Below are 18,611 nucleotides of genomic sequence, written 5' to 3' on the forward strand. Positions count from 1 at the left end.
CACGTTTAGTAGCAACTTCAGGAATTACACATTTTTCTCATTTCACATCATTTCATTTCATTCAACTTTGTTTTACAGCTGGAGGAAAAAATATGAGACAAATGTATTATGTTTTTGCTTAGAAGGCCTTCCTTAGCATCAGTGCCATTAGTGTGTTTTTTTTTCTCAGCATCAAATCCGTTTTGGGCAATAAGCTACAATAACTTTCTAGGGTACATACAATACTGTAATTTTCACTTCAAGCTAAATAAAAAAAAGCATTAGTAATTTAAAGCTGCACTAACGAATATTTTTTTTTATGAACAAAGGGTCAAATTACCACATGTAATAGAAAGATGTTGCTAGTAGTGATGAACATACATCTCCCGACTGCAATTTCCCTCAGTTATATAGAGTTTTAACTTCTCTCAGCTCAATATTTTTGTTTTACAAGCCACAACTTTATTAATTTGTTTCCACCTCACCACTCTCATGAGCATTGTTTCCAATAGGCTAATGTTTTTCAGCCACCTCACCACAAAACTCTCATTAACCTACTGTATGCTACCTGCCCAGCAACAAACAACAGACAGACGACGTTAGCAACTAGCTGGGGAACATAGCTTAGCATTTAGCAGCCAAAGAGCCAGATATTTCCCTCATGTTGGAGTCCAAACCAGAGCTACAGTCAAAGGAGAGTGACTATGGTCTCACATTCGACAGGTGGACACAAGAATGACTGTGTTGCTGCATGTCTGCTCGATGTGTGAATAGGAAACTGTTTGCTAACACGTTAGCCAAATCAACTTTACGTTTCTTTAAGTTGATAATTGTTGTCATTGTTGCGTGTCCAGAAAAATCAGTTAGTACTGCTTTAAACAATTTACGTTCAAAAACAGTTTGAGAACGTAATGATAATGGGATTAAATTCATGTATCTAATCTATCTAATTTAAAGCAGAAAGAATTTGAGAGCCCAGACACTGATGAAGACCTCAGAAGAAGTCTTATTGACATTTTTCAAATTTGCAAATTTTAGTGCTATATGGTCACAGCTTGTGCATAATGTATCCTGCAGTAATTACTGGGTTTGAAGCCTTTTTAAGGTTACTTGTCACTTGTCTTTGGACCTGCTGATGTTTGAAGTTTCCCATTGCAGCTTTAAGGCAGGAGGACATTTCTTTGGCTGCTGCTGTGAGATGGTTGGCTGCACTGTTCCTGTAGGATAGTAAAATGACAGATTCACAGATAAGACGTGACATTTGTGATATTAACTGAACAGCAATGTTTCCTTTCTGTCCCTTTAGGCAGATAATGGAGCAGCAGCAGCAGCAGATGCAGGCACACATGGAGCGGGAGCGACGGTCATCCAACTCAGGTACTCACCTTAAAGAGCACATGTCACCTGAAGTTTATATTCAGTAAGTGCAGGTACATATAGAGACAAATTGACTCTTCACATGTCCCTCTCTCTCTCTAGGTTCTCCTTTCCAAGGCCACCCTGCTGTGCTCTCAGTGGCCCCCCCTGTAGTACCTCCCCCAATGAACATGGGGGGTCCTCCTCCCCCTCCACCACCGCCAGGACCTCCGCCACCTTCAGCAGGTGCACCCCAGCCTCCTCTCCCGCCTCCACTTCCCATTGGTGGAGGGAGTCACGGGGACGAGCCCCCCGCCCAGACGGGTCTTGCCGCTATGATTGCTGGAGCCAAACTGCGCCGCGTTCAAAGAGTGAGGCACCAATATGTCTTTGTGGCTGGATTATCTCCACCAAACCTGACTGACATACTTGAAGTTTGCTTCAACTTTATTTGTACATATCAGAGAGTAACACGTAACTTTGGACTTCACTCCTCTCCTCTCCTCAGCCTGAGGACAGCTCTTCAAGCTCCAAAAACGATGCCAACCGAACAAGTGGAGGAAGTGGAGGACTGATGGAGGAGATGAACGCTCTGTTGGCGCGAAGGTCAGAGCTATCAATTGAGAAAACCACAAAACCATTTTGCATTTTTGAATCGATATCTTGCCGACACATTAGACATAATTGGTCACTAAAGCCTTTAATCAATGTGCAATTCAGGATTGATTAGTAAAAATTATTATTTCACTTAAAACCCTTGACCTTCATGGATTTGGATAATATGTTCTTACTTGAGGCTTCTTCTTTCCCCCAGAAGGAAAGCAGCTTCAGAGAAGCCCGAGGACAGCCAAAATGTGAGTTAATGAAAAACAGTGATGCTTTGCAATTCATGAGGCTTTTGTTTACTCTTTAACAATGATTATTAGGTTGATGATTGAGGGAGGGATCATGAGGTGGTGATTCAGTGAGTCTGACAATAATAACTGTTATTTTGATGTATTGTGATTTTCATTATTTGCATAATGATGAAAGCATACAGTCACAATGATTACTACAATGAGGACAACATTACAAACAACAGAATCACTGCTGTAGTTGTGCAGGTGGCAAAATATCACACCTCAAACTACAATGTCTATGATGATGTGATGATGGTGATGATAGTGGGGGTAGTGATGCTTTTTAATCCTTGTGTCTTCCTTTAGGATGACCCAAATTCTCCGTCACCCAGCACCCGCAGTGGACAGAATGCCACAGGTGGGGATAAGTGAGCACAGTAAACTAAGTTACAACCTCACAAAATGTTTTGAGTGTTTTCTATGCTTTGGAAATCTCATACAGTCTCAGAGAAGTTAAACATATAAATGAATAAGTATATAGCAGACACACTGGACAGACGGTGGAAGAAAGGGACTTTATATGTTTTCATCTATTTAAAAGATCATTCACTTGACACAATCTGTATCTCTGTATGTCTGTGTACAGTGTGTATGTGTCTTGGGGGTTTGTCAGGGGTTATGATGCCTTATTATATAATTTCCTTTAAATCTGTTCTCATGAAAATAATTTACAGTAAAAACAGAAAAGATACTGAGAATCACTGATCAATACCAATTTCAAAAGACTGTAGTGTTAACTGATACAGTGGTGGAAAGTACATTACTCAAGTACTATTTGAGTCCATTTTCTACAACTCTATACTTGTACTTGTACTACATTTCAGGTAGACATTGTACTTCTGTACATTTATAAGACAACTATAGTTGCTAGTAACTTTATAGATTAGGATTTTGCATAGAAAATATAAGATAAGCTTACAAAATACACAGCATTTTTAGAGAACAAAATTCTTAAAGGTATGTAAAATACTTAAAATGTGCTCCACCTTGACCAGCTACAACGACAAATACTACTAAGCTGCTTAACGCATTCACGCATCTGAAACATCAAACTAATAGTGTAATATGCAAAAATATAAAACTCACAACGAACATTTCCATGCATAATGTGTGCTTTTTCTTTTGATTCTTTGAGTAAATGTTTCCAGTGAACTTTTGTACTTTTGCTTGCATCAGATTCTAAAACTTGTAAACAATGCAGTATTGCTAGTTTTACTTGTCAGTATGGGATCTGTGTATTTCCGCCACTGTGCAGCTATAATGTAAATGTTAAAGGTAAAGTGGACAAGTCAGGTGGGAAAGTAAGTAAAACAATTTAAAAATCAACTCCTGAAAAGGAGACTGATCTGAGGATCTGCTTTTTACCCAACCCTTTTTTTTACATTTATGGTCAAAATTGCTACCAACTGCTATGTATATGTGGAAACATATAACACTATATTGACTGTACTACCTCTATCTGCGTATCTATTTTTGCATCTAGAACATATCTGGCTGTCTGAGAATCTAATATGTTGAAATGTCAGTAAATCCCTGCTGGTTACTCTGTCGTCTAGATGGTGCAAAGAAGCCGTGGGACCGAGCTAACTCTGCAGACAGGTCAATGGCTTCAAGGTGAGAGATGAAGGCAACACAGCTCATTGGGTATGAAGCAGAACAACGACAGTGAATCTAATAGAGAGTGTTTTTTGTATTATGCAGGGTACGACCTGTTGGAGGTGGCAGTGACACAGACTCGTTAGACCTTGACAGAATGAAACAGGTAAAGAAAACACATCTTACTCCGTAATAACTGCACACTACTCAAAGTCAGAACACTAATCACTAGCCAAAAATTGGATGTGACTTGTTTTGTTTTTTTAATCTCCCTTCTCTTTTAGCATGTGATCACTATGGTATCCAAACCTCATTTGTTTTCCAAAAGTTATTTTGGTTGGGGGCGGGGGGGCGTGTTTGCTTCTACAATAAATAAAGAAATGTGTGAGGTATTATGAACACTTATGTTATCTGTTTGTTTGTGCTTCGTTAGGAAATCTTGGAAGAGGTGTTTCGTGAATTGCACAAAGTGAAGGATGAAATCATTGATGGTATGTTTAATTTTCTCACTAAAGAGGGATAATCAATCCACATGTAGGAATACTGTCTCTCGCCTAATTTATTTTGATAAATATTTCATTGGAAATCGAACCAGTGGGATGATGGGAGTTAGGTTGTTATGTAGAGTTGTGACCACTAGGCCGCACTAGAGCCTCAGGAACCTGAACATGGAAACAAAACAGAAAGACAGAAAAGTAGAATTGTGTTAATCACATTGTCAACCCAGGGAGTCATTTCTATCACACTGCGAACACATGGATGGATAATGGAGCCAAACTGATTCTCCAAATATAATAAAATGATTCTGTGGATCAGCTGAAAATATATCATTTATAACATTAACTCGCAAATATTACATTAAAGAGACAGTAACATTTTATTAGACATGTAATTAAATGATAATACTTTGCAAAGTAATCTCAATAATTGAATAAATATTACAACAATATTATTTTTAACACATGTAGTAGACATATATTATACAATATTGTGATTTTAAAATGTTTTTTAATGATAAATGCAAAATAATAATTGACTAAATACTACAAAAATCAAGATATCAGTCATAAATTGCAACTGTCAATTTACTTGATAAAGAAATGTACCATATTTTGAAAGATTGTGTATTGACTTGAGAGAAATTTCAATACTCTGGGTAATCATATTGTCTGTCAATAGTTAAAATATGCAAACAATATACAAAAACAACTCATAGGAATGTGGATTACATTGTCAATCCATTAGGAGGGTAATTTGCATTAAACTCCATAAATTTGAGAGACACTGGGGGACAAGAGACAGATTTAAAAAAATAAATGTTTCAATTGAAGCAGCAGAGGCTGAGATATATTAAGTCCATAATGCAATTGGATAGTGTCTTTCACTAGACCCTTCCTGCCTTGTGCCCCTTTAACTTGTCACTTCAGGTCCTCACTATGGACAATAGAGACAGGGTATTATGTTATGAGGATATATTATCAATCTAACCTGTATAATCAGCCTAACTTTCTTCCTGTGTTTTCTCTCCTTTGCCTACAGCCATTAGACATGAACTCAGTCGAGTGAGCACGACATAATCTTTCAGAGTCACTCCCCGACATGAAACACCTCTTTGAACCATTGCCCCTGCAGCAACTGCTGTGGCCCTGAGGAGGAGGAGAAGTCAGGAATGGAGGCCCAAACTGTGACATCTACTCATCCTGTTCAGCTGTGGTGTTGAAGCAACGCAGCAATTTTGCTATAACACCTCAGACATGTCTGTGTAACATTTGGTTTGTTCGCTTGGAGAGAATGGGGCACACTCTCGCACTGATTACTCGGATTTCTTAACATTTTCTGTTTGTTAGCCCTGTTCGCCACTCTGTCCTCGGCCTAAAGGAAAATGGATAAAATTCATAGGATTTTGTTTGTTTTGCTTTTTTCACAAGTTTGTTTTAAACTTTTTTATTATTACTATCATTTTCATTATTATTACTATCATTTTTATGATTGTCAATGTATTGTTAATAATATGAGTAGTAGTAGTGTAGTGAGTACAATGGTAATAATGAGGAAATGATAATGAGATTATGATAGTAATGATAATGTTGATCATTATTATTGCACATCATTTTATGTCAGCCTTTTGTATTTTATATTGGTTGTTTTCATTTGTTTTTGTTTTAGATACAGTTGCAAGCACATCCAAAAAAAAAATGTTTCCTCATCATCTAACCTGGAACATTTTTTAAAAGTTTTTTATCCTTTTCGCCAACACAGCTGTGTGTGGAAACCATGGCAGAAAAAAACGATACCGAGGGTGGAATAAACTTTGGATATTGCAATCTTATAAACAAAAAAAATTAAATAATACACCAGAGTATTTGTGATCATGTTGTTAATAAAATGTTTATTGGCTGCAAGGATATGGTGAAGTATTGTTCATTTTATTCTCTCCTTTTCTGACAAAGTGCTTCCTGGTTTGACAACAAAAAAAAAAGAAACGCACTAAGTTTAAAATGAATTCAAATAAAACTGTGAACAATGTCTTGGATAAATGAGGCCGTCTCGTTCCTTTTGTGTTTGGGTGCTTTTTTATTCCTGTCTGGTGTCTGTGACTGTAATCTTTCTTTTCACTTTAATTTGTTTTTGCAACACAAACACTTGTGCTTATTAAACAGATGCCATAAATTACTGCGGCAGCACAGAGAAGTGTGAAACATCTTCTGTGCAACCTTATTGTCTTTTTCAAGTGTTGCACACTATGTAGGATGCTGTTAAAATGTCCTGCAAAAATATTTCCTAAATAGATTCAAAGGATAAACTCAAATAATCAATGAATGAAGTAGAGTTTTAATGTATTAGTTTATTTATTTACAGGATACTGTGATATTTGTTTGTTATAATGATCTGTAATTATTAATTATAACACCAATTCATAGATTCAGCCATAGATGTGTATTGTGTTCCCTGTCTGAGGCTGCTGCCTCTTGTGATAACTTATCAATTAACTAAAACTACATGCTTTTTCAGCTCAGCATGTTAGCTACCTAAATACTATGTTGCTGCTGTCCACTGGATGCAAAAGGTAGGAAGAGGAAAATGAGTTCTCATTTGTCTTTACTGAAAATTAAATGCGTTTATACTTTACACAGCTTTCCATGCACATACAATCTTTGGCAGGTTTCGAAGAAAATGCTGCAGGCTACATTGTCAGTAAACATGAACTCCTCCATAAACCCCAGAAATTACTTTCTGAAGAAGAACATGTGATTTACAGGGTTGCTGTTCATAAATATTTATATAATTTCAAAGTGTAAGGATGGCATCAAATGCAAGAATAGCTGATGCGCTGCTTTCCATGAAGCACCACAAACAGTGATATCACAGTCGGTGTTTAGCTCTACTTGGCAAAGCACCTGCTGTGACATCACTGACTGAGGTGTGGACACAGGTGTACCTGCTGTGAAGCTTGAGCTCATAGAGAACAGTGGCAATTAGACACACATCTATGTCTACAGCCAGTACAGAACTTAGACTCAGGTTTGATCATCATTATTTAGCTTTTTATTCAGTCTATGTTTTTATTACAGGATTTAGGTATCTAGTCAGTTGTGACAGACATTTGTTATTTTGGATATTTTATAGACAAAGTATTTGATTAATTGAAAACAATCCATACAGCAAGTGAAGTTCAATAATAACAGCAGCTCTAATTTGTTAAATATAACATTGAGTCAAACTATTCTAATCAGAGTCAGAATCAGCTTTATTGCCAGGTATGTGTACACATACGAGGAATTTGACTCAGGATTGTACATTGCTCACGATGTGCTTACTCATACAAAAATACAATATCACAATAATAAATATAAAATTAAATCAGACACAGACTTCAGTGTAGACAACACAAATATACACACCATGAACAAAAACAGTATAAACATATAGACAAATAGTGCAGTGAGCAGAGTGCAAAGGATGCAGGAATTAATGTAATCTGCCCGTTGGATAATATTGATCCAAAAATTAAGTTTATATGACAAATACGAGTAAACCTCATGTCAACAAAGTTTGGGAACCCCCCCTGCCGCTATCAGCAACAACACTATAATCGCTGGGTTCAATGAAGTCTCGCGATGTTTCGTCATGAGAGCATAGTGGCGACGAGAGGTGGCGTGGGACAGAGCGAAGAGAGTTGTTATCGAAGAGGGAGAACAGAGCGAGGCAGGAGCAGAGCTGGGGGTGTGTGAGTGTGTTTGTGAGGTCCAAAAAGGAGCACAACACGGCGTGAATGAGAGAGGCAAGCTGGCGGAATTCAACATGGCATCCGGAGATACGCTGTACATTGAGACAGACGGCTCGGAGATGCCGGCCGAGATCGTGGAGCTCCACGAGATAGAGGTGGAAACGATACCGGTGGAGACTATCGAGACCACGGTGGTCGGCGGGGATGACGACGACGACGACGACGACGGGCAGCCCATGATCGCGCTCCAGCCGCTGGTCACGGACGACCCCAACTCGATCCACCACCACCAGGAGGTGATACTAGTCCAGACCCGGGAGGAGGTGGTAGGTGGGGATGACTCGGACCTGCACACGGACGGCGGCAGCGGGTTCGAGGATCAAATCCTCATCCCGGTACCGGCTCCAGGGGTGGAGGACGAGTACATCGAACAGACTTTGGTGACTGTGGCTGGGAAGAGCTCAGTGGGTCGGGTGAAACGGGGAGGCGGCACTGGTGGCAAGAAAGCGGGCAAAAAGAGCTATTTAAGCGGCTCGGAGGCTGGCGGAAGAAAATGGGAGCAGAAGCAGGTGCAAATAAAGACACTGGAGGGGGAATTTTCTGTTACAATGTGGGCATCGGGTAAGTAACGTTAGCCCAGCCGTGTCTGTCAGCTCCGTTGTTAGCCGTTGCATGAGGCCTCATTGCCAGGGCGTTGTCCTGCTGCACCAGACTAGTTCCTGGAGTGGTCCGTCGCACTGCCGTGTGTAGCGACAAATAACGCAAGTTTTCGATGCAAACCCCTACTGTACCATAGCGAAATGTTTTTGTTTTGAAGGGAGGCCATGTTTTAGGTGTTGCTGGGCGCCGCCATATTCCCCTAGACTAGTAAGTATGGCGGCGGCCCCGAAAAAATGGCGATAGTCACGGCCAGGCAGAGATGGCGGCGGTGCTTGGGGGAGATAGACAGCTGGGTTTGGGATGTCTGCAGGCCGCAAAACAGTGGCGACCGCGGTGCTCAACTGTAGCTGGTGTAGCACCGGAGGATTATTTAAAGTGTGTAAAAGCTTAATGTGCGTGGGAATTTGAGTCAGGAACTATTTAGCCAGTAAACCGTTTAGCCGTTAGCTGTGGTTGCTGTTGGTAGTTCACCAGACAGGTTTGCGTCTGCGTCAGGCTAGCTGCCTCTGTCACCGTGCAGTGTGGTGGGACTGGGTGCAGTGTAATACTGACCAAGTGGTAATCCAGCATTAATGGAAAGGGTCTCATAAAGGCAAACAAGAGGGTATTTTCTGAGGATGCTTATTTAAATTGACAGCCAGATGAAAATCTCTGAGACTCAACCTGTTCATTTTGTTTATGTGGACACAACAGCTATTTATAGTGCACTCTGCTGGTTAGTTGGAAGTTATCAATAGTTCTACTTCTTATTTTTACACATGCACGTCTGTATCAAAAGGAAGCAATTGATTATAGAGAAAATCCATTTGTATAACTTAAGAATATCACGCTTTAGGTTTATGTGTACACCTTTTATCTCTTTCCCGTACTTTAAATAGTGTATTTTTGAGTCAAAATTAAGTAAAAAAAACATTAATTTTGGTAAAATTGTAGTTGTTTTTATTTATTATATTTGTTGCCCCAGCTTACATTTTTCCTTATTTTTTACTCTGCATGTTTGTGATGTTTGGTTTTGTCATGTCACTTGGCAATGTGTCATTAGAAGAATAAGATATACTTAGCATAATTAGCATCCCATTTAGCAGTTCTTTTTTAAACGTATTTACAGTACAATTTAAGTAAGAACCCACAAATTTATAAGCTGTAGAAACTATTTAATTATATGGAAATAGGTAATTTTAGTAACAGTGATGTGACTCTTATTAAAACCACCAAGGCAGATGTTTTTGCCTTCCCCCAGACTGGTAGCTAGGGAAAAACCAATATGTTATCGGTTCAGTCTCTGTAATGTGTTTCTAGATGACAATAAAGACATTGACCATGAGTCGGTGGTGGAGGAGCAAATCGTCGGGGAGAACTCTCCTCCAGATTACTCAGAGTACATGACAGGGAAGAAGCTGCCCCCTGGTGGCATCCCGGGGATCGACCTCTCAGACCCCAAACAGCTGGCCGAGTTTGCCAGGTGAGTGTGTGTGAAATGTAGTATGAAATAACTCTTTAATAACTCTGCACAATTAGATACTATGTTGCTAGGGCATGCATGATCAGTTTAGTTTTTTTACAACAGATTTTAATGTCCTTTTGAATATACTGGCATTTTTCTTTGTTTTGTTTTCTCTATCAAAATACAAGATTCAGAATTCTTATTTATCACTTTCAGTACATGCAGTTAAATGCGCAATGAAAAAATTTAAAATACCCAAATTTTCATTTTTTTGCCAAAAATGTTATCACGATAAAACAATTCACATCATTGGATATCGATAATTATCACAATAAATGTCAAATCATTATTTCTTTCAAGTTTAAAGGCTAAATTTTGCTCCTGAGTGAAAGTTGAATAAACCAGATGGTTAATTGTGGTTTTAATCTATTCTTTATGATCAGAACAAACACTTGACGCCAAACAGTGGATCACTTAACAAACCTGAGGTAGAACATTCAAAACAATTATGATAAAATCTTTTTTCAACAAAATTGGGTGAGTTAAACTAAGTTAAATCTTTTTTCAGGCCCTTTTCCTCAACGAAATAAATACCTTAATAAAAAACTGCTTAAAAAAGTGCTAATTCGTATGTGATTCAAATGAATTAAATCAAACATTTATTGAACATTTGTTATAATGTTGAGGAAAAGGATGTCGCGATAATTATCGTTATGTTTTATTGCCCGGTCCTAAAATATAAAGAAAAAAATCTAAATAATTGTAAAAAATAAATAAGAAAAATAAGGGGGAAAAAATCATATAAAAGGGAAATCAAAGATAAAGTTGATATAATATGAAATACAGTCACTTACGGTAGGTATGTAGGCATGTTTGTGTGTCTGCATATTGATTTATGGTTATGCACAAGGTTTGAGCAATTTTATTTGTATACTATGTATTGGGGAACGTAGCCTACACCATTGTTATGGCCATGTGCTAAAAGTAGACCAAAAGGAAGTATTCTGCAGACCCTTATTAGATTGTGTTTTGATATAAAATGATTATTAATTGATTACAGAATAGCACCTGTGGTGCTGCTGCCCAAAAGTGTCAGGGTGTTTTAGGGGAGTCTGTTTTGGCCCCTTGGTCAAGGTCAAAACTCAGGGGACACCCGAAGGTGATAAAATAAGAGGAAAGTCTGCAAGAAAGTCAGTAAACCTTTTGAGGCAGTTAAATAACTAACAGTTTTTTTCATTCAACATCAACGAAACCCAAGTTGACCCATTTGAATCATTTGTTTTGTCCAGCCAGGAGTACAAATGATTGATTAACTTTTAAAAAATGGCATTAAATCTGGACTGTTTGTTAAAAACCCCAAACCATGTTCTTTCTTTTCTAAACAGGATGAAGCCCAGGAAAGTCAAAGAAGACGATGCTCCCCGGACGATAGCTTGCCCTCATAAAGTGAGTCTAACAACCCATGAAACCTTGCTGCCACTTAGCTAAAACAAAGTTTGTAGCTCCTGATGGGTTTGATAGTCTTAATTATTGCTTTCTGTGTACTTGAAAATGACTGTAAAGGCTATTTAAAAGTGAAGAAATTGTGTATTGATTGTCATGTACTTTAAGCCTTATCTGAACTCTACCTGTTGATAATGTATAGGCTTTTATTTATATGTCTTCCAATAAAGTGTGAAGCTGTTGACAATACTTACCACTGCAGGGTAGAATAGAGGAAGCTCCACTTCTTTTCAGGATATAAACGGATAAAGGAAACTATTGTATAAGTAATAGTAAATGTATAAGACACTTGCCATTATATTTGTGTACAAGGAAACACAACCCTTTTTGGTGCACCACAGAGTTTACAAGCCTGCTGCAAAGTACCTTACATTATTTGTTTGTCAACTCTGTGCTGCACTTTCTCTGGTTCCCAGGGCTGCACAAAGATGTTCAGGGATAACTCAGCCATGAGGAAGCATCTCCACACCCACGGACCCCGCGTTCACGTCTGCGCCGAGTGCGGCAAGGCGTTTGTCGAGAGCTCCAAACTCAAACGTCACCAACTTGTTCACACGGGGGAGAAACCCTTCCAGGTTGGCATCTAGACTAACTTCACAAATACACCTGCACTATTTTTATATTTTAAGCACATAAACCCATCACAGTTTTAAGCCGAATTCCAGCTAAGGAGAATGGGATAATAAGTGCTCGCTCATGGCATTCAAAAAGTATGAAATGCCAGTAAATCTTCTGTGGATAAATCATCCAAGGTGCCCCATCACAGTGGCTTGTAACATTTTGAGTCTTTGCATGATCTTTGAGACTATGCTCCAAAACCTCCTCTGTCATTATTTGAATTGACACATTTCAATCACAATGATATGTTTTGGCTGGTATTTTGACATGTAATCCTTTTCAAGCCCTGTCCCCTTTTATTACTATTGCCAAGTTAAGCTTTCAGTTCTTGCGCATATGCAGTTTGCAAGAATGACAGCGAATATTACTTGTCATTGTCACTGCCGAGCAGCTGTAGCTAGCTAGGCCTCTTATTCAGCTAACGTTGGCTACAGTATCGTCCTAAAAGATTACGACTAAAGCAGCAAGCTTCAGGCGAAAGTAAGCGTCCTGACAAACTGATGGAAAAAGAGACATATTGTTTTTGTATTGTAGTGTAGAGCTAGTTAGTCCTAGTAATAGTAGGATGAGGAAACATTTTGATTCCGTCTTCTGCTGTTTTATTGTTTGTATCATCAGACAGTTTGTTTCACTTTTAACGTTACAAGAGGAAAAGCTTTTAGGATGTACACTAACCAATGTGTTTGGCAAATGTAACATTTTGGGTAACATTAACTGTAAGCTGGGTTTGGTGTTTACTTCCTGAAATCCAATAAAGAGCAAGACAGAGCAGCTAACGTTAGCTTAAATCCTGATAGAATCAATGACCCAGCTTCCACACAGTGGGATACACTACACGTGTTACTTGTGAATTAGGATTTTTACAAAACATGTAAACGCCAAACTAATGTATAGTAGTTAGTTTATGATATGATGCTCCTTTGCCTGGGAAGAAATGCTTTATTACTAAATAGCCGGGCATGCTAACTTTTGTGGTTAATATTAGAACAAATACATATGGTATTTAGTCCATTACTTACATTTAAGCGCCTGTGTTTTTGGTTTTGGTAAGGTTAAAAAAACCTCTGAACTTGTAAAATGCAGAGAAGCGCAACGCTTAAACGTGTGGAAAAATTCAAAGCTTGACAGGCCTGCTGAGCTGTGGATGAATAGTCACTTAATTAACTGCAGTTGGAAGTCACACAGTGTATGGACGACGTGAAGACTGACTCCCCTGCACTTGTCTTTTCTTTTAGTGTACCTTTGAAGGCTGCGGGAAAAGGTTTTCTCTGGACTTCAACCTGCGCACGCACGTGCGGATTCACACTGGAGACCGACCCTACGTCTGCCCTTTCGACGGCTGCAATAAGAAGTTCGCGCAGTCAACCAACCTAAAGTCTCACATTCTCACACACGCCAAAGCCAAAAATAACCAATGAGAACCCATCCACCAGCGTCAAGCCACACATGAAAAAAGAGCAAACTAGTGGCACACGTGAAACCTCTTTTGAAGACGGAATGAAAAGCTTGAGACTTACTGATTTATATGAAAAAATCTGACAGATTAAAAGACTTAAAAAACACTGAAATTCAGCTAGCTTTCCTGCGTCCCCTTTTCTTCTGCTGTCATATTGGATGAGGAACACAGTGACTATTCCCCAGAGCCCAGGCCAACACGGTCCCTTTGTTTCTCCGCTACCAGAAGACGGAGCTCATGGACAAACATCAGAGACTTATTTTTACCAGAGTGAGGAGAGAAGCGGCAATCTATTAGTATTTTTATTTTCTCACATAGCTTTTATTTTCCTCAAGTGTGCATATTGTACACTTGACTCAGGCTATGTTTAGTAAAATTGTGATGTTTCCCCCCACCTGACCTGCATTATGAGATCGTACCTATGATACAAAAGGCCTCAGCCTTGTGTAACCTGTTTCACATGTATGAGAAGTTTAAAAACAGCTGTATGTTTGCATTTCCATACCCTCTTTGGTTGTATTTTTCTCTAACCACAAATAACCTTGTATACTTGTATTGTATGGCTGTACTGAAATTACGTAGACATAGATAGAGGTGTGATTTAAAGTGTTAACCAATTAAACTTTTAGTCATGAGTTGCTTTATATTTTCTATGCGCTGTCTTTACACGGTTGAATGAGTAATATAAACTTACTCACAGCGTGTCTTGAGTATCTGAAGCGTACATCGAATTGACTGCGAGACCATCACTTTATTTGTTAGAATGTAATGTACAGATGTCAACCATTAACTTCCTTTGTTGATATTTACACCCATGTATCTCAACTGCCCACAATAAAATGGGTCATTCCGACCCTATCAAAATATATAAAAGCTTTTATTAAGTGTATCTCTTTGATTGACCAGTGTTTGTTATTCCCTCTGATTTGCAGTCTATACAATGATAGTAAATTGGCAAACCTTTTGATAATCAGTCATTTATCAAGCAAACATCCTCTAGTTCCAGCTTCACAAATGCGAGGATGTTATCGCAAATTCAGTAGCTTTTGGTTTTGGACTGATGGTCGGACATTGCCTTGGGCTTTCGGAAATTTACATGTGTTTTTCACTAAGCCCTAATGTTATTACTAACAAGAATCTTCCAAAGCATACCGTAGTGTGTTGAATGTGCTGAGGAAGCTTTTCATAACGTTTTATACTATGTATGAAGATCAGCTTTCACACATTCAAAACCTGCCTGCAAAACAGGCAAATGCTGTAAGCTGCCAAACTAACTTTTTAATGAACGATGCTGTCCTTTTCACAGCTTCCCTTATTGTTTGTGTCATTTGGAGTAACCAAGTACATTTACTTAAGTACAATTAAGAGATTCTTGTTTTACTAAATTACAACCTTGTTAAATCAGTTTTTCTCCACTTTTACTTCTTCCACCAGTGGATGTAATGATGCGTCTTTGTTGCCCTTTGTTTTTCAGAAGGCCTTTTGGACTCTCCAACATGAAATATTTATAGTTATATCATACAGAGGCTATGGCCCCTGGCCTGTGTCCATGGATACAGTAATCCATTAATGAGCACACAAAACATATTGGAAAGTTTAAGTATTCAAAAAAATTGAAAATAGAAACAATGGTATGCTGTGGAAAGTGAATGAAATGCAGTATCACAAAAAAATAGGGCTGCAACTAACAAAGATTATCAGTTCATCTGATCATTTTCTTAATTAATCAATGCATTGTTTGGTCTCTGAAAAGTCAGAAAATAGTTATTAGGGGACATCTTTTAAATGTGTTGTTTTGTGTATTTATTTTACTAAGAAGACCAATAAAATATTCATAGTTACTTGCTTGCTTATAAATGTTCACCCTTGGACTCTCAGTTCTTGTGGTTAGTAAACACACCACAGGCTTCCCAAAGTGTATTTTTTAGAGAAATAAAGAAGATGTAACCCTCTGTGTCAGTCTTCATTCATATTTAACTCAGGATAATAGACTTTCTAAAAGCTGCATCAGCTCGGTGGAATTTCCTTCCTTCCCTCTTGGGTCTCCTCTTGCAATTTTTGAGTTTACAATTAAGTCCTTTCCTTTTCCTGCTCAGCCAGCAGGATCAGCACAACTGTCTACCTAAGCGTCCTGCTACGATCCTGCTCTTAGGCCTGATCCTGCTCATCCTGCTGCAGGCCCCAGACCAGCTCTTACTGCCCCCTTCTGGCACTAACCTCAAATTACTTCCACCCAGGTGACAGTGCTGTCCATGGTGCTGATCCTCATTGAGTGGTCATATACAACATCACCAAGCCTCCGTGTGTGGAGCAAAAATGTGCTGTTTGAGGAGTTCTTTCTTGAGCCTATGTTTGTGAAAACTCCCATCCTCACTGTCTGCTACACAGAGCGATCACAGAGGAAGCGAAAAACAAAAGGGAGCCGTGTTGCTTTGTGTTTCTGGTGAGGAAGTGAATTGATTTAGCTCGAATGCATTCTTGATGTGTCATTGGGTTTTTTTAGACTCCAAACAGCTCAGACCTGCTGCTTGAAATTCAGAACCAGGCGTCTTTTCCCTCTACCTGAGACCAACTTTGACTGGAGAGATGTGTAAGTCCACTGTGTGTGTGTGTGTGTGAGAGAGAGAGAGTCAAAGTATGTAAAGCCAGATTCAGGCATGATTCCACTTGGGCATCTCTTTCTTTTTTTTCTTTCTAAGGGAGCATTTATTCACGGGATTGGTTGTTTTGATTGACAAAGGCAGGCTAGAGTAAATGCGCTACTTGTTATGCAGCTGAAGTCTGTCAAGCCTCCAACACCTGCTCTCTTTCAGATGCTTATTTCATTATGGCTTCTCTCTCCCAGGAGTCAAGGCACTTCTGTGTGTGTGTGTTTTTCCTTCTATTTTTAATTCTGTGCTGCATGTTTGCCTGGATGTAATTCCCTTTCTTGCTTTCTCTCTCTGCTTTGGCCAAGTCCTAGCTTATTTGCAGTGGAGGGCAAACTCACCTACAATGTCGACACGCAGGATTTTCTTTCATTAGTTTGTCCCTCTCTCTCTCTCTGTTGCACTGGCGGCAAGCAAACAGAGGTTTATCAAACTGAAGCATACCAGTCAGCCTCAGCAGCAGTAAGAACCCCCACAGTCGCTGCACTAAACCCCTTCATCTGTGAGCGGGGACTAAATCAGGAAATCCTTACAGATCAACCCTCTGTGGTTTATTATTTATCGCACATTTCTTAATAACACATCCACAAAGATTTTTCTCCCGCTTGTGCTCTGCTTGTCAAGAGCGTAATTTCATAGTCACATGGTGTTCGATGTAAATAAATCCTGAGGCAAACATCCACCACATCAACTTAGTATTCTGTTTAAATCTTCCTATAATGCAGTGACACACATATTTAAGCCCATTAAAGGTGATTAAATGTTATTCTGCAAATACAGAATAGTACAAATGGACTTACAGTATATGTGTGTGTTACCTTCCACTACATCCTTACGTGTATAGTGAAAGCCTGTCAGTGACTATTATGCTTAACTCCTCCATTACTCCATCACACAGCCAATTTGATGGTAAGTCATGCAGAACAGTATAACTCAATTCCATCCAATCTGTAGGTCAAACCTCTGAACCTAATTCTGTTCTAGACACGTTTAAATCTCTTGAAGTGCCTTTCTTCTCTTTTTTTGCAGTGGGCACAGCAAGAGATGCTATTTCCATGCAGAAAATATGTTGCCAAGGTAACAGAGGAGAGAGTGTGAGAGTGTGTGTGTGTGTGAGAGAGAGAGAGGCTGAGATACCCCCTGAATACCAGGACTGCCGCTGCAGACGTAGAGCACAGCGCTCCACCCTGTCAGCCTCACTATAGCAGATTTTCAAGCGGTGTACAACACTCGTTACACATCTGAAGGCTTTAAATGTCAAGACAGTTGGGTTTTATTTCTGTCTTCATTTGCTTTCGTGTCACACCAAAGAACAGTACAGGTTGTAATTCATCTTTCAGTTTCCTGCTCTTTCTACATCTCACCCTCTCTTCCACCTCTGGTCCTCTTATCAGCTCTCCTACTCTCCGAGTCTGTCTCTAACTATATATAGACTGCCTTTCTCTCTTTCCTCTGCCTCTCTATGTGTGTACCCCTGTCTCCTCTCTCATCCTCTTTCTGTCTGTCATATTCAAATTTGCTTCATCGGCGTGACAAACTATTCTGTTGCCAAAGTGGGTTGTACAAGGTTTACAATGTACGTATAATAATTCAGAATGTAAAAAAGACAGAAAAAAGATATAAAACATACACTCCACTAATCACTGTCTAATAATTTAGGTAATTTATCATGTAAAAAGACCAAAAATGCTCGTTCCAACTTCCCACATGTAAGGATTTGTTTGTTTTACATCATTATACATTGAACATCTTTAGATTTCAGCTGTTGAATATGTGATATTAGACTCTTATGATGGTCATTTTTCACTATTGTCTTACACTTGATTTTCTTCGGTGGAAAGTGCATTTACACTATAAGCAGTGTACTTAAGTACAATTTTTATGTACTACTTTACTTGAGTGTTTCTATTTAATACTTTAGTACTTTATACTTTATAGTCCACTTTGTTTCATGGGGAAATATTGTACTTTTCACTCCGCTACATTTATCTGACAGCTGTAGTTATTGTTACTTTACAGACAGACATAAAGCATATGAGTTTATGAAGTAGTTTTCAAACTTTATGAATAATCTTTCACAATAAAACTTGTACAATAAGCAGTATCAGTTTGAGCTCCAAAGATCTGAATTTATCTACCGGTAATATTTTACAAAAAAGCAACTAATTACTAACTAATTGTAGTAGTTAAAACTAGCTCCACTTTGACCAGCTACCACAGGAAA

At 38.8% G+C, this 18,611-nt stretch overlaps 2 protein-coding genes across 4 annotated transcripts in view; both read left to right on the plus strand.

The window, feature by feature from the left end:
• The window catches only part of evlb (Enah/Vasp-like b), a 33,559-nt gene extending 27,192 nt beyond the window's left edge, over positions 1 to 6,367 (plus strand). The window contains exons 5-13 of one of the 2 annotated variants that reach the window (XM_038727854.1): positions 1,286 to 1,356; positions 1,459 to 1,706; positions 1,844 to 1,941; positions 2,150 to 2,189; positions 2,541 to 2,592; positions 3,791 to 3,848; positions 3,936 to 3,996; positions 4,264 to 4,321; positions 5,370 to 6,367. In XM_038727854.1, the coding sequence (XP_038583782.1) occupies positions 1,286 to 1,356; positions 1,459 to 1,706; positions 1,844 to 1,941; positions 2,150 to 2,189; positions 2,541 to 2,592; positions 3,791 to 3,848; positions 3,936 to 3,996; positions 4,264 to 4,321; positions 5,370 to 5,407 (724 nt within the window). In that variant the 3' untranslated portion in view covers positions 5,408 to 6,367. The remainder of the gene's footprint in view (positions 1 to 1,285; positions 1,357 to 1,458; positions 1,707 to 1,843; positions 1,942 to 2,149; positions 2,190 to 2,540; positions 2,593 to 3,790; positions 3,849 to 3,935; positions 3,997 to 4,263; positions 4,322 to 5,369) is intronic. The other variant, XM_038727855.1, reaches the window with a different exon arrangement.
• Positions 6,368 to 7,982: 1,615 nt separating this feature from the next.
• Positions 7,983 to 14,619, plus strand: yy1b (YY1 transcription factor b). Of its 2 annotated transcripts, none has more exons than XM_038726811.1 (5): positions 7,983 to 8,679; positions 10,018 to 10,180; positions 11,548 to 11,608; positions 12,082 to 12,240; positions 13,519 to 14,619. In XM_038726811.1, the coding sequence occupies exons 1-5, from the start codon at positions 8,133 to 8,135 to the stop codon at positions 13,699 to 13,701; spliced, it is 1,113 nt and encodes a 370-aa protein (XP_038582739.1). In that variant the 5' UTR covers positions 7,983 to 8,132; the 3' UTR covers positions 13,702 to 14,619. The 2 variants fall into 2 exon arrangements, with proteins under 2 accessions (XP_038582739.1, XP_038582740.1); XM_038726812.1 differs by having other exon boundaries at positions 7,985 to 8,679; positions 10,030 to 10,180.
• Positions 14,620 to 18,611: the final 3,992 nt, after the last annotated feature.

This window comes from Micropterus salmoides, unplaced genomic scaffold, assembly GCF_014851395.1.
Source record: "Micropterus salmoides isolate LMB-PRFRI ecotype aquatic unplaced genomic scaffold, ASM1485139v1 Ms_hic_scaffold_18, whole genome shotgun sequence".
NCBI classification, from domain to species: Eukaryota; Metazoa; Chordata; class Actinopteri; order Centrarchiformes; family Centrarchidae; genus Micropterus; species Micropterus salmoides.

What these genes read in the sequence shown, in the direction of transcription:
- yy1b (XM_038726811.1), top strand. Translation starts at nt 8,133, where the DNA reads ATGGCATCCGGAGATACGCTGTACATTGAGACAGACGGCTCGGAGATG. An exon ending in CGATAGCTTGCCCTCATAAA is followed by an intron (nt 11,609 to 12,081) that starts GTGAGTCTAACA and finishes TCTGGTTCCCAG; the next exon opens with GGCTGCACAAAGATGTTCAG. An exon ending in CGGGGGAGAAACCCTTCCAG is followed by an intron (nt 12,241 to 13,518) that starts GTTGGCATCTAG and finishes CTTTTCTTTTAG; the next exon opens with TGTACCTTTGAAGGCTGCGG.